Below are 13,861 nucleotides of genomic sequence, written 5' to 3' on the forward strand. Positions count from 1 at the left end.
GATAGGTGAATAAAACCCACGAATTTCCATAAAAAACACTTATTTACCCCCCCTCACACTTAAATCAAACATTGTCCTCAATGTTTCAAACATAAACTCACATAAAAACAATTAAACAAGCAACAAATAAACATGGAAAGATAAGGGCAGCAAGGAGAAAGGTTGAAAGAAAGCAAATCTGGATTTAGAGTTGAGTCTAGGTGTTCTTTTATTGGAATGGGTTGCCTCCCACAAAGCGCTTGCTTTAACGTCGTGCAGCCGGACGACTACCATCCTTCAAGCAGCTTTGGAGCCCACGGCATGGAGGGGTAGTTCCTCCACCACATGCTCCTCAAATAGGTCGTAGTAAGGCTTCAAACGATGCCCATTCACCTTGAACTCGTGGCCTGTTTTCAAGCTTTGGACTTGGACTGCACCATGAGGAAAAACATTAGTAACAACAAAGGGTCCAATCCACTTAGAACATAACTTACCGGGAAATAACTAAAGGCGAGAATCAAAGAGGAGCACTTTCTGCCCCTTGGAGAATGTCTTGGTCCAAAGTGAAGGGAAATTTATAAGATTTCATGTGGGATTTCTAGTGACTAGCATGCATATACAATTCAAGATTTATATACGAAAGCAACGGAAGCATGTTATCAAATAATATCAAAGCTCTAGTCATGTAAATCCCCTTCAAGATGCATAGGTTTATGTAAGATGCATCAAAAACAAATTTATATTAGGGCAAAGTTTAGGAGTAGTTTTATACCTCTTGATCTGATCTTATACCAAGGATGGACCACCTCCAAGCCCTTTGCTCCTTGAACTCCTTGAGCCTAGCCTCCTTCCTTGCCTCCTCCACTTTGTTTAGTATGAGTGCTCCTAGGTTATCTTCAAGTTTCCAAAATTGAAAACCTCTAAAGATCCTCACCCACTAGTGTAGTGAAAAGGATGAAGGAATAGCCAAAAAGGGTGAGAAGATGATTAGTTAAATCACCCCTATGGTGGCCGGCCTTGTGTGAGTTTTTGAGAGAGAGAGATGGTTTCTTCTTTTGTGAAAAACAACACACAAAACCCTAATTAACTTTTTCACTATAAAGTTCATTTTATAACACAAAGAAACCTAGCCAACAATTTGACTTCCTATTTCTCCTTTTCACTCTATATGGCCGGCCCCCTTAGTGTTGTTTGGGCTTTTGGGCTTTTATTTATTTCAAGTCATCCAATGCTTGAATAAAAGCCCAATGGGCCCAATTAAACCCGAACGTTTCTTTAAGCCCAAAACGATCTTATATCGCTTTTATGATTTCTTTAGACTTTCTAATTAATCACAACACTTAATTAATCCAATTAATTATTTCCATCATCCATTAATTACTCATCAAAAGAGTGTATTGGTGAACAATCATTTTAGGTTCTAATTAGCAAGGCAGTGAGGTGATTGGCACCAATCCAATTGATTATATTTAATCCAATCACTTGGTGAATTAAAACTTACTTTTAATTCACTTCCTTCTTTGATGACTACATTTAATCATCTAGAAGAACTCACAAGCCATGAGTGACATCTAACCATATATCATGGCTACCCAAGCTAATGTAGAAGTTGTTCGGAGAACCTATTCAGTTGGAATTACAATGCAATTCGATCCTTCTCTAAAACAATACTATCAATCACATCACTAGGGTATGCATATAATATGTCAAACCCCTAATGTGATTATTCCATGTTATATGATTCAATTGAGTCGTATAGGAACGCTTTCCTTTATTACGCTCGATACTTCGGCCGATGATTTCCGAATCATATCTTAGAGTATTCATCCTCTCATAACGAGGATTAGAGATTCCTTGTTGAACATTCACTTGCCTTCATGACTAAGTGGCTTAACCCCGACTATGCCGTGGACACCCGCGAATGGAGTGACTTTGACATAATCAAAGATCAAGTACTTAACCACAAGACAACGATGATGCCTCAGGTCAAAGGACTACTTACACTATTCCAACCATTAGAGTTACTTGCTTGACATGTGAGTAGACCTCCATGCAAGTACTCTCGTTCGATTGTGTTCAGTGAACTCATTCCCTTAATGAGCACCTACATACTTGTCTTAGTGTCACTACACGAATGGGATGAGACTTTCCATCCTTCTAATTGAAGCGGACATAGTATGTACCGGTCTATGCATTGTCAGTATCCCTCCGACAATCTTATGACCAGGAACCTTTTTGGACATGATGGTTATGGGAAGAAGGTCTCTGTAGTCTAACATCATTAGATTACTTTTTCCATCAATCCATTGTCCATGGATTCACTATTTATGACATATATCGTTTACAGAGATAATCCTAATTAGTATCTTTGCCATTTGATGTATAAGAATCATCCATATATCCATTCATTGTCCTGAAAGGTTTCTTTCAAAGATTGACTTTCAGGGCATATCACCAACACGAAGCATCTTGTCATGATACGCCTTGGTGTTATCCTCGTAAATCCGAGCATTCTAGTAAGCTTCATGCCTAATCTCCTCGAGTTCATTCAATTGGAGCTTTCTAAGAACTCCGGCGGCATCTAGATCCAAGTTGAAGGTCTTCACAGCCTAATGTGCCTTGTGCTCTAACTCAACAGGCAAATGACATGGTTTACCATAGATGAGCCGAAACATGGACATGCCAAGGGGAGTTTTGTAGGCCATATGATAAGCTCTTAATGCATCGTCCAAGCGCAAGCTCCAATCCCTCCTTGTTGGCCCCACGGTTTTCTCTAGAACTTGCTTGATCTCCCTATTTGAAACCTCAGCTTGCCCATTAGTTTGAGGATGATAAGGTGTTGAAACCTTATGCGTAACGTTGTATTTCTTGAGCAAAGCCTCAATGGTTTGATTACAAAAATGGGAGCCTCCATCACTTATTAGAACTCTAGGCATTCCAAACGTAGCAAAAATGTTAGTTTTCACGAAATCTGCAACCACCTTAGAATTGTTAGTACGGGTGGCTTTTGCTTCCACCCATTTCGAAACATAATCAACAGCTTGCAAGATATAAGTGAAACCATAAGATGGAGGGAAAGGACCCATAAAATCAATACCCCAAACGTCAAAAATTTCAACAAAGGATAGGGGTTGCTGCGGCATTTGATCCTTGGTACCTACATTTCCTGTTTTTTGGCAACGATCACATGTTAGACAATAAGTTCTAGCATCTTTAAACAAAGTGGGCCAATAAAATCCACATTCAAGAACCTTTAATGCCGTTTTTTGAGTGCCAAAATGTCCACCACAAGCATAAGTATGACAAAATCTTAAAATAAAAAAAAATTCACAATCATGCACACATCTACGCAAAATCTGATCAACGCAATACTTCCACAAATAGGGATCATCCCAAACATAGAATCGTGCATCTTTTCGAATTTTATCACATTGGTGCTTGGTGAGAGTGCTTGGAACTTGTTTAGACACTAAGTAATTCACTAGATCAGCAGACCAAGGTTCACTTACCTCAATGGACAACAGCTGCTCATCGAGGAAAGTTTCAGGGATAGGCACGGCATGCTCTTGCTCATCATGGACCATTCGGCTTAAGTGGTCAGCCACCACATTCTCGCTTCCTTTCTTGTCTCATATTTTGATGTCAAACTCTTGAAGAAGAAGCATCCAACGAATGAGCCTAGGTTTTGCTTCCTTCTTCGTTAGTAAGTACTTCAAAGCTGCATGATCAGTATAAACAATCACTTTAGTTCAATTAAGTAAGATCAAAATTTATCTAAAGCAAAGACAACAGCTAGAAGTTCTTTTTTCGTTGTGGAGTAGTTCAATTGGGCATCATTGAGAGTCCGAGAGGCATAGTATATAACATGCGGCTGCTTGTCTTTTCTTTGCCCCAAAACAGCGCCTAATGCATAGTCAGATGCATCGCACATAAGCTTGAAAGGAAGGCTCCAATCGAAAGGAACAATGATAGGGGCCGAAGTTAGCTTCTCCTTGAGTTGGTTGAATGCCGATTCACACTCCTCATCAAACTTGAAGGGCACATCTTTCTGAAGCAATCGGCAAAATGGGTTGGAAATCTTGGAAAAATCCTTGATGAAACGCCTATAGAACCCTGCATGGCCAAGAAACGAACGAACCTCTCTAACCGAAGTAGGAGAGGGTAAGTGACGTACAAGGTCTATTTTTGATTTATCCACTTCAATTCCTTTTTCTGAAACAATATGGTCTAAAACTATACCTTGTTTAACCATAAAATGCCATTTTTCCCAATTCAACACAAGGTTAGTTTCAACACATCGTTTCAAGATCAAGGTCAAATTATCTAAACAATTATCAAAAGAATCCCCAAACACACTGAAATCATCCATGAATACCTCAATAATTTTCTCAACATAATCGGAGAATATACTTACCATACACCTTTGGAAAGTGGCATGTGCGTTGCATAAGCCGAATGGCATAGGACGATAAGCAAAAGTTCCAAAGGGACACGTGAATGTGGTCTTCTCTTAGTCATCCAGGGCTATCACAATTTGGTTATATCCAGAATATTGATAGGAGCATATTTATGCGACTGAGTTTTCTTGTTCTCATGCATTTATGTTGTTATTTCTTAGTTAATTATGTATTTTAAGCTATTTTCGTGTGTTTGTAGGTCCATAGGCCTTATAAATCAATAAGATGCATTTTGGAGAAGTTTTGGGCTTGGAATGAATAGCACATGCATGGAGCAAGGTGGATGGACGAAATTGAAGACTAAAAAGGCTAGGAATGTGTTAAAGAGAAAGAAGAATTAATGTAAAAAGGACAAAGAGCTCAACCACAAAGGGGTGTCACTCCACCACAAAGGGGTGTCACTCCACCATTCACCTTTCCATCATTGCTGTGCACCACCATTGCACTCCTTTTGGATTCCTATGTCGTGCATCATCATCCATGTTCCCTCCATTGACTCATTTGTTGCATCATTCCACTTCCTTTCCTTTGTCTACCATGTGCACAATATCCTTTCACCTCCTTGCACTCATTGATTCACCATTTACTCACCTTTCCACCCATGCCATGCATAATCACCCTTGTCCCCTTGATTATTTCAGATTTCGTGCATCATTATATTGAATCATTGCAATCAATTGCTACACCATTCCTTGTTCCCTCCATCATTTCAGATTTCATGCATCATTACATTGAATCATTGCACTCAATTGCTACACCATTCCTTGTTCCCTCCATCATTTCAGATTTCATGCATCATTGCACTCAATTGCTACACCACTCCATGTTCCCCTCCATTGCCATGCACTTCCTCTAAAAAGGAAGTGTGTGTAACATAAATTTTGTTCATACTTTGCTAGATCATTCACTCCCATTTTCAACACAACCTTCATCCAAACACATCCATTCCTCCATACAAACAAACCTTCGAACACTCACCAACATCTTGTGCCGTAGCAAAGGAAGGGAAGGAAAGTGCTTGGACGTGCTTGCTATCCAACTTGGATCGTTGGAGCGTTTAGGTGTTTTCTTTCTTTTGTTTCTAATGTTTAAATTCATTTCCTTTCATTTTGTTGTAAATATGAGTGGCTAAACCCCTCTTGGCTAGGGGTATGTGAGGCTTTGAAGGGACCTTTGATTGAGCACCTTTTGAAGCTCGAGGAGGTCGGGTAGAAGCTTGTGAAGCGGATGCTTGAGAAGGTCGGGTAAGAGGTTGTGAAGATGACGCTTGTTGTTCCGGATTATTAATTGAGAGAGAAGATATGCTTGATGTCAACAACTCTACAATAGTACAAAAATATAGACAACTTGTAAATACAAAGAATAAAATCTAAAAAATTATAACAAACAAGAACTAAGAAGAGAAATAAGAAATTACCCGCTTCAATACTTTCGTAGAACTCTAAGTGCTCCAACGAAGGTGCATCATCTTCTAAGGTGATAATACCATCACCTCTCATCCAATTATGCATGCAAATTAAGGCCTCCACCGATTTAGGAGTTAAAGAACTCCTAAAATCCGAAATTACTCTCCCCCCGGTACTCAAAGCACTCTCCGAAGCCACGGTAGATGCTTGAATGGCAAATATGTCTTTTGCAATGGCCGCCAATATAGGATATTTGCAACCATTAGTCTTCCACCATGAAAGAATTTTAAAAGCACCATTGGTTTCTTTGTCCACCTTCTCCAAAGGATCCAACAAATATGAATCCACCTCATCTCCCACCACTTGCTCCTCACTCTCTTCTACAAAATCAATCCAATCATCTACACAATCATCTTCAAAGGATTCAACAACACGTGAAGTAGAAGAAGGCTCTCGAGGAGGTGTGGGGACCTTCATATGCTTCCCCCCATCAACCCTTGGGGCATATTCTTTGTAAAGAGCATCCAACACATCTCTTATCTCCTTAGTTTTCAAATGTACATCAACTTCCAATAATTGCTTTTTAAGGAGGTGAGTGACATGCCTTAACTTGAACCTTGGATCTAAAATAAGAGCAACCACTAGCAAATTGTTCAATTGAAGGTAAGAACCAAAATATTTGTCATACTTTGCTCTCATGTTGGTTGCCATTTGCTTTAAAAGTACCTCTATTGGTGAACCGGTTTGCACATTGGGTGGGGGAACCAAATTCTTGATAGCCGTCTCTATTTTGATAACATCATGGAGAGCGGTATGAGCCGTGGGGATCAAAGAATGACTCACCCGTAATGTCACCTCATAAAAAACCCGCAAAAACCGAACAAACACCTCCGCCTTTTCCCAATCTTCTCCGGTTGGTGGTCCAACCCTTCTTTGACCTTTAATAACTACTATTCCATCTTCATCCTTTTCTTCTTCAAATTCTTTGAAATACACACTAAAAGGAGTATCACTTTCCTCCCCCATCCTAGCAAAGGCCTTCTTAAACTTTATGGCTACTTCCAACATATGAAATGTGGAATTCCATCTTGTGGAGCAATCTAAGCAAACACTTGCTTTACATGTTAACTTCTCCATAAACACGGCTTGCTTGAAATACTCTAACCTTTGTGGAGAGCTCCTCACAAATCTCACACAATTTCTTATGGCTAAGAGGCATTTGGTTAGCCTTTTCATCCCTTGACCCACAATTAAATTGGTTATGTGAGCGACACACCTCACATGTAAATACTCCCCATGCAAAATGGCTTGTGAATTTTCCCACCTATTCATCGTTGACCTAAGTTGATCCAATGCAACTTTATTTGCGGAAGCATTGTCCACCGTGATGGTGAGCACTTTATCTATGCCCCATTCCAACAAACAAGTTTCAATCAACTTAGCTATTGTGGCTCCCGAGTGGTTAGCAATAAGACAAAAATTAATGATCCTCTTATGCATATTCCATTCATCATCAATAAAGTGTGCAGTGAGGACCATATAATTGATGTTTTGAGTGCTTGTCCAAGTGTCGGTGGTAAGAGAAATTCGGTGCGCATGCAATTCCTTTTTCAAACTATCCTTAGATTGTGCATACATTCTAAGGAAAGTTCTAACAAGAGTCCTCCTAGAAGGCACACGAAATAATGGACATGCAACACTACAAAATCTATTGAACCCTATCTTTTCTACGGTACTAAAGGGTACCTCATCAAGAACAATCATCTCCACACATGCTTCCAAACAATCGGATTGGTTAAACTCCCTATTAACCAAAGTTTTACCCCCTTTCTTCTCCTCATAAAGAAGTTTTTGATTTTTCCTTAAGTTGGCATGATAATATTTACATTGTCGATTAAGATGTTTTCTCATTCCGGATGTACCATTAGTGCTTGAATCAGCCGCATAGTCACCATCATTTGTATGTTCCGGGCAATAGACACATTTAGCCCTAAGTCTTACATGTGGAACCATTACCAGTTCATCATTTTCATCTTTTACAACATTCCCTTCTCGATCCTTGAGGCTTATTAGGGTCTTAACTTGATAAGGCCTAAAATGCTCCCAAACCTTACTACGTTTACCCTGTAGGAGTTGGGAGACACTTACCTCCTCTTGATCTCCTTCACTTTCGGCCTCACATTTGCTTCCCCCCGATTCATATTCCAAATCAATTGCATCATCTATAGAATCTACACGGTCCGAAGCCTGCATCCAATCAATACAAAAATATCAATTTGTGAATCATTATGTCCAAAAAAATAATGACAGCAGCCCCATTACATTACAAACAAAACTTTGGCCAACTTCAACATCCATCCGCTCAGATATGACTTATCTTGTTTATTATATTATACCTTATAGTGGTAAGATTTGAAACTGAGTATAATTTGCGTGCTTTTCATAATGATGAAATACTAAAACCATCACATTTTTACCCCTAAAGATCATAACGCTCAAGGCAAACTATACAGAACAAAGATATAGCACACCTGCATTGCATGAGCACTTCCCACCAGTAATTCATTCCAGAAAGCATAATATAAGACTTAACTCAAATGCATTACCTATAGGTCACATTTATCACACCAATTTCTTTTCAAACCATGTCAAAGTTCAAACTCTGCAGTTTGAGAAAATCAATTCAGTTTCTCAATAAGAAATACAATCTCTTTGATAATTCCATGTTAGCAGAGATCAAACAATCTCTTTTTTTTACTGGTGACCATACAGAATTTGAAGCCCAGATGAAAATTTGAAAGCAGATTTAATGAAAGATCTCTCTACCAATACAGTAGCTGGAATCTCCAGAAAGTAATGACTTTGAAATAGAGAGGGTTGGTTTGACTACCACATATATTTAAGAAAAGCCAGCCATTAACAAAGCTCCACTAAGTAATGGTATCCAACAAACAGAAGTTCGCACTAAAAATCATCATTCCACTGAAAATTAAGTACATTTCTCTGTAGAAAGTAATGACATTTACTATTTAAGCATTGTATCCGATGGATCAAATAATGAGATACTCAAAACCATCTGATTCCATAACTAAATAAATTGGCAGCAGTCATCACACAAAGAAATACTAAATTGACAATGACAAATAAATTGGCAGCAGCCCCATTACATTACAAACAATCGTACTTTATAGTCATCACACAAAGAAATACTAAATTGACAATGACAAATAAATTGGCAGCAGCCCCATTACATTACAAACAATCGTACTGCAGATTCATCACACAAAGAAATACTAAGGAGAAATAACTAAATAAATTTAACTCCCACAATCTGTATGTTGTTTGATTGCTCATGCAAAACCTCAATTAGTTCTGTTTTGGCGAGCAACATAAACCTAACCAGGAACTACAAGTTATCCCAGATAGAAACACTTAAGTTAAGGCTGCTAGAACTACAAGTTCTACGGTCCTAAAGGGTTACAGTTATGCACAATCACAAATCACCTCACAAGAAAAAAAATTATACCGAAAGAGATTTGAATTTCAGAGAAACCCCAATTCCAATCCCAATTTGAATCTAAAAATTAAAACCCTAATTTTATAAAATGCAAACAAATTCAAGAGATTGACTTACCATGAGAGAAGACGATGTCAAGATGGTTGTGGTGGAGGTGAGACCGTGAAATCGTGAGAGATTGGAGAGGAGGAGGTGGAGCGGGCGATTGAGAGAGAGACCTAGTGACTTCGGCAATTGAGAAAAGTGAGAGTCCGAGAGTGAGAAAAGTGAGAGTAAGAGTCTGAGAGTGATAAAAGTGGAGGAGTGGTCGTCCACTTGAAACAAGCCACGTGAACACATAATGTTTATTAAAAAACTGATTCGGTACGGTTCGGTATTAAACATAGAACCGAAACCGAACCGACTAAGCACCAAACCGAACCGATTTTGAACCTATACCGAAATGAACTGAAAAAAAAACCAAACCGACCGGGTTCGATACGGGTTCGGTTCGGTTCTCGGTAATTTTTGCCCAGGCCTAATATTTCCAACAATCTCCCACTTGCACTAAAGTCAATCACTAGTTTATCTCATAGATACTAGTTGAATGAGCTTATGCTCGTAGGTTAACTTGGTTATGTATTAATCCTTTTAATTTATAAAAGGGATTTACTTATCAAATGTTTCTAAAACATTTGATGATGCCTCTTTCTTGTGTTCAAATACTTTGATGAGACCTTCATTCCATGGCTTGAGCTATCGCCCCATTACGTCGTAGTGTCCAACTAACGACCTTATGGTTTGGATTCAATCATTGGTTCTACAAGAACCCCTTCTATTCAAAACACCTTTTGAAGCAGTTTCTAAAACAATATATCACCATATATTTCGTTTGTATACTTTATACATATTTTGCTCCAACCTTGAGACCATTGTAGTACAATACTAACAATACATTCATATGATTAGTACTTCATCCATTATGAAGTTCCATTTGTTAAAATTGGTTATTTTTCACTTTGGTTAATAACCTAAGTGAATGCACGCTTCCAGAGTCCCACTCTGATGTGAAGGATTATTTTGTGAAAACAAGTTCATTTAAGCAACATCAATAAGCATGCAATTAACAATTAAAGGCGGAATCATGCTAGCATGCACTTAAAAACAAAACATTAACCATGAAATTCAAAGCCTAGTAGATTGGTGAACCAAGAATCAACTCAAAACATAGTGAGTTGAAATTTATACCTTTGTAGATTCCTCTTTGCATAAGCAAAGGCTAATCACCCAAAGAGAGGGCCTTCATTCCTTGCATCTTAAATCTATGGATTTGGATGGAAGAATAGGTTTCTCCAAGTTCCCAAAATTGAGAACCTCTAAGTCTCTTCACCAAGGAGAGATTGGAGAAGAAATGAGTGACCTTGGAGTAGTGGGATTGCAAGATGCACCCCCCAAGGTGGCCGGCCTCTTTAGAGAGAAATGGAGAGACAAGTTCTCACCAATTTTCTCCAAAACAAACCCTAAATGAATTTTGGCTATAAAGTCATATTTATACCTTTATTCATTTGAGTGGCAAACTTGTAAATAAGTCCAAGTTCACTACCCTAAACAATATGGCCGGCCATTAGGATATTTTGGACTAATTGGGCCTTTGTGAATCATTATTCATTAAGTTGTCATACAACTTAAGTTAATGGGCTTGACGTTCGAAGCCCATTGGGCCTTAAGGTCCAAAACTATACCGAGGTCTTTAACGAACTTATTCATTTGATTAATTAACATATTAATTAATCCTTGCCATAAATAAATGATTAAACCATTTAATCATTCTTACTCATCTCCATTGTTTCTTCAATCTCCACCTTACACGGTGTGCGATCCATTAGGTTCCTTTTAGCGAGGCAGTGGGCGATTAAAACCATTTTACATCGATTGTGAATTGAAACTTACTTTCAATTCTCCCTTTAGTGATTACACACGTTTAGGGCTTCCACAAACCATGAGTGACACCTTGCAGCATATCATGGTTACCCAAGCTAATCAGAAGAGGTAGAGAAAACCTATTCAGTTTGGGATTACAAATGCAATACAGTCTTTCTCTAATACAATACTCTTGACCACATTGTTTGGTTTGATAGTTTATTTATTCATGTCTACTATCCAATGTGATTCATGTGCTTATATGATTACTTTGAATGTGATTTGGAACGCATTCCTAAATCTCATTCATACTCTGGCCAGAGATTCTAAATCATATCATAGAGTATTCTCCCTCAAACGGTTTGAAGGTTAGAGATCCTTTGTTGCGCATTCACTTGCCTCCATGACTAAGTGGCTTGACCCCAACGATGCCGTGGACACCCCGATGGGGTGACTTTGACATAATCAAAGATCAAGGACTTAACCACAAGACAACTGTGATGCCTCAGGTCAAAGGACTAATTTGCATTATCCCAAACATGAGTTCTCATGTGACATGAGTATGAGAACTCTTCGTTGATCACGTTCAGTGAACTCATTCTCTACTGAGCACCTACGTACTTGTCTTGATGTCACACACACCAATGACTCGAGACTAGTCACTCTCCCTGAGAGAAGACATAGCACGTACCGATCTTGACGGACTGTCAATGCCCAATTGGCAATCCTATGATCAGGAACATTTAGGATGTGTCTACGAAAGAATGGTCTCATGAATCTAACTTCATTAGATTGCATTCTCCCAATCACATATTCCTTGGACTTTATCGTTTAAGCATATAACATTTATATGAGACGGCTCAAACAATAATCTTTGCCCTTTATATTAAACTAGATTAGTTTAACATGTGAAATGTCCGTAAAGTATCATCACATGATTGGTTTTAGGGCACATTTCCAACATGATGTTCCTTTCTTAAAGGCAATAATACTCTATCAGTTGCTATGGTTCTGATCCTGGGCTATAGTAATATCTTAAAGTGACAACCCCTGTGGCTTTTCACCTTTGGATATCATCTCACAAGTCCATACATGTGTCCCTTTTGTGATTTTATGAATCATTCATTATAAGGGTTATGAAAGTGATGGAAAACACCTTCTCAAATCTTCAACATTTGAGATTTAATTTCCCCAAATAAAATCCTTGAGATAGCCTTGCTATATCAATAAGTCCAATTTCAAGTCTATACTTTCAAATTGACCGTGTCACGTTTTGTCATTTTTTCGAGTAACATCTATGTTTTATCAAGTCTATCAAATAGACTTTATTCATATCTTGTTGCTCAAATTATGACATCACTCCCACTGGCCTTGTTGTAACTTAGCATTCATTCAAAAACTTAACACTTATATTTTCTTGATTTGAATGCATATTGCTCCCACTAACTTGTCTTGGATCTATTGACAATCATTGAGATCCTTTAGCTTATTGATGATGTCTTAACAATTTTGAAACTATCAACAACGCTAGCTAACACAAGTTATTTAAACGAACATACACAAAAGAATTCCTTCTCAAGTAATTCCATTTGAAATGTGTGACTTGCTTTATCAAGTCTATTCATTTAAATCATATGGTGTCATACACCATACTCCAAGTTTTAGTCATACTAAGACCTTTAATGTAGTCATATAAGAATTATCCAAGTCTTTAATGGAAGCATGGCTCCTACTAAGGATATAGAAACTCAACCATTCCTTCTAGGTGGTTGATATAATTCTTTATCAAAACTACATAGAGCGTTATAGTTACATGAGATGTTGAATTTGGATTGTCTTGTTGTTAAACCATATGCTGTGACTCATTTTAAAACTATTCCCTTTTGTTTCATCAAATTTGTCCATACACTTTGTTATTAGCTTGTTCTCATAAAAGAGAATGATGGACAACTCCCAACATATAACCATTTTATGTTAGGTTGACGAAACCAACATTCAAAGACTATTCTTTAGAATGTTACACAACATAGAATTTTAACTTTTGAAGAGCTCGAGTCCTTTAACAATTAAAATTACAAACTCTTAATAATAGTCAAGTACTATTATTCTTTAGACAACTATAAACCAATCATATTCAAGTTTATATCCTTTTTCACACCTCCCACTATTTCTCATGACCTTAATGAGAAATCACTTCATACATTCAAAATGTATAAACGTGGAGTATACGGGTAGAGGACATTGTGTAGTAGCTTTAAAACCTTTTGTTTCAATCTTCACTAAGTTAATGTCTCGTTATTAAGTGACTAAAGTCTTTAAACATTTTATAGATTTAGACACTTCTTTCTTGGTTTAATCACTAACACAATTGACATTTTAAAACCAATTTTAAGAATGCCTAATTAGTTGTTCAAAACTACTAATTGAATCAAGAGTGATCTTGATTATTGTGGTTTAAGTGATAACCATATAAGAAACGTTTTTCTTATTACTTATATCATTATAATGTGATCTTCCTTTTCTTCAAGAAAGGAATTTCTAGACCTTTGTCAATTCATATAGAACTCATAGGTAGACAATTGGAACCAAATCTAAAGATTCAT

At 37.7% G+C, this 13,861-nt stretch overlaps 1 protein-coding gene across 1 annotated transcript; it reads right to left on the minus strand.

Moving 5' to 3' along the window:
* Positions 1 to 276: 276 nt before the first annotated feature.
* LOC126633879 (zinc finger BED domain-containing protein RICESLEEPER 2-like) lies at positions 277 to 9,759 on the minus strand. The gene is made up of 4 exons (XM_050304412.1): positions 9,477 to 9,759; positions 5,854 to 8,089; positions 5,571 to 5,756; positions 277 to 410 (listed from the first exon to the last, which is right to left on the minus strand). The coding sequence occupies exons 1-4, from the start codon at positions 9,741 to 9,743 to the stop codon at positions 277 to 279; spliced, it is 2,823 nt and encodes a 940-aa protein (XP_050160369.1). The 5' UTR covers positions 9,744 to 9,759.
* Between the last annotated feature and the right edge of the window lie 4,102 nt (positions 9,760 to 13,861).

The sequence above is a fragment of the Malus sylvestris genome, chromosome 9, assembly GCF_916048215.2.
Source record: "Malus sylvestris chromosome 9, drMalSylv7.2, whole genome shotgun sequence".
Classification (NCBI taxonomy): Eukaryota; Viridiplantae; Streptophyta; class Magnoliopsida; order Rosales; family Rosaceae; genus Malus; species Malus sylvestris.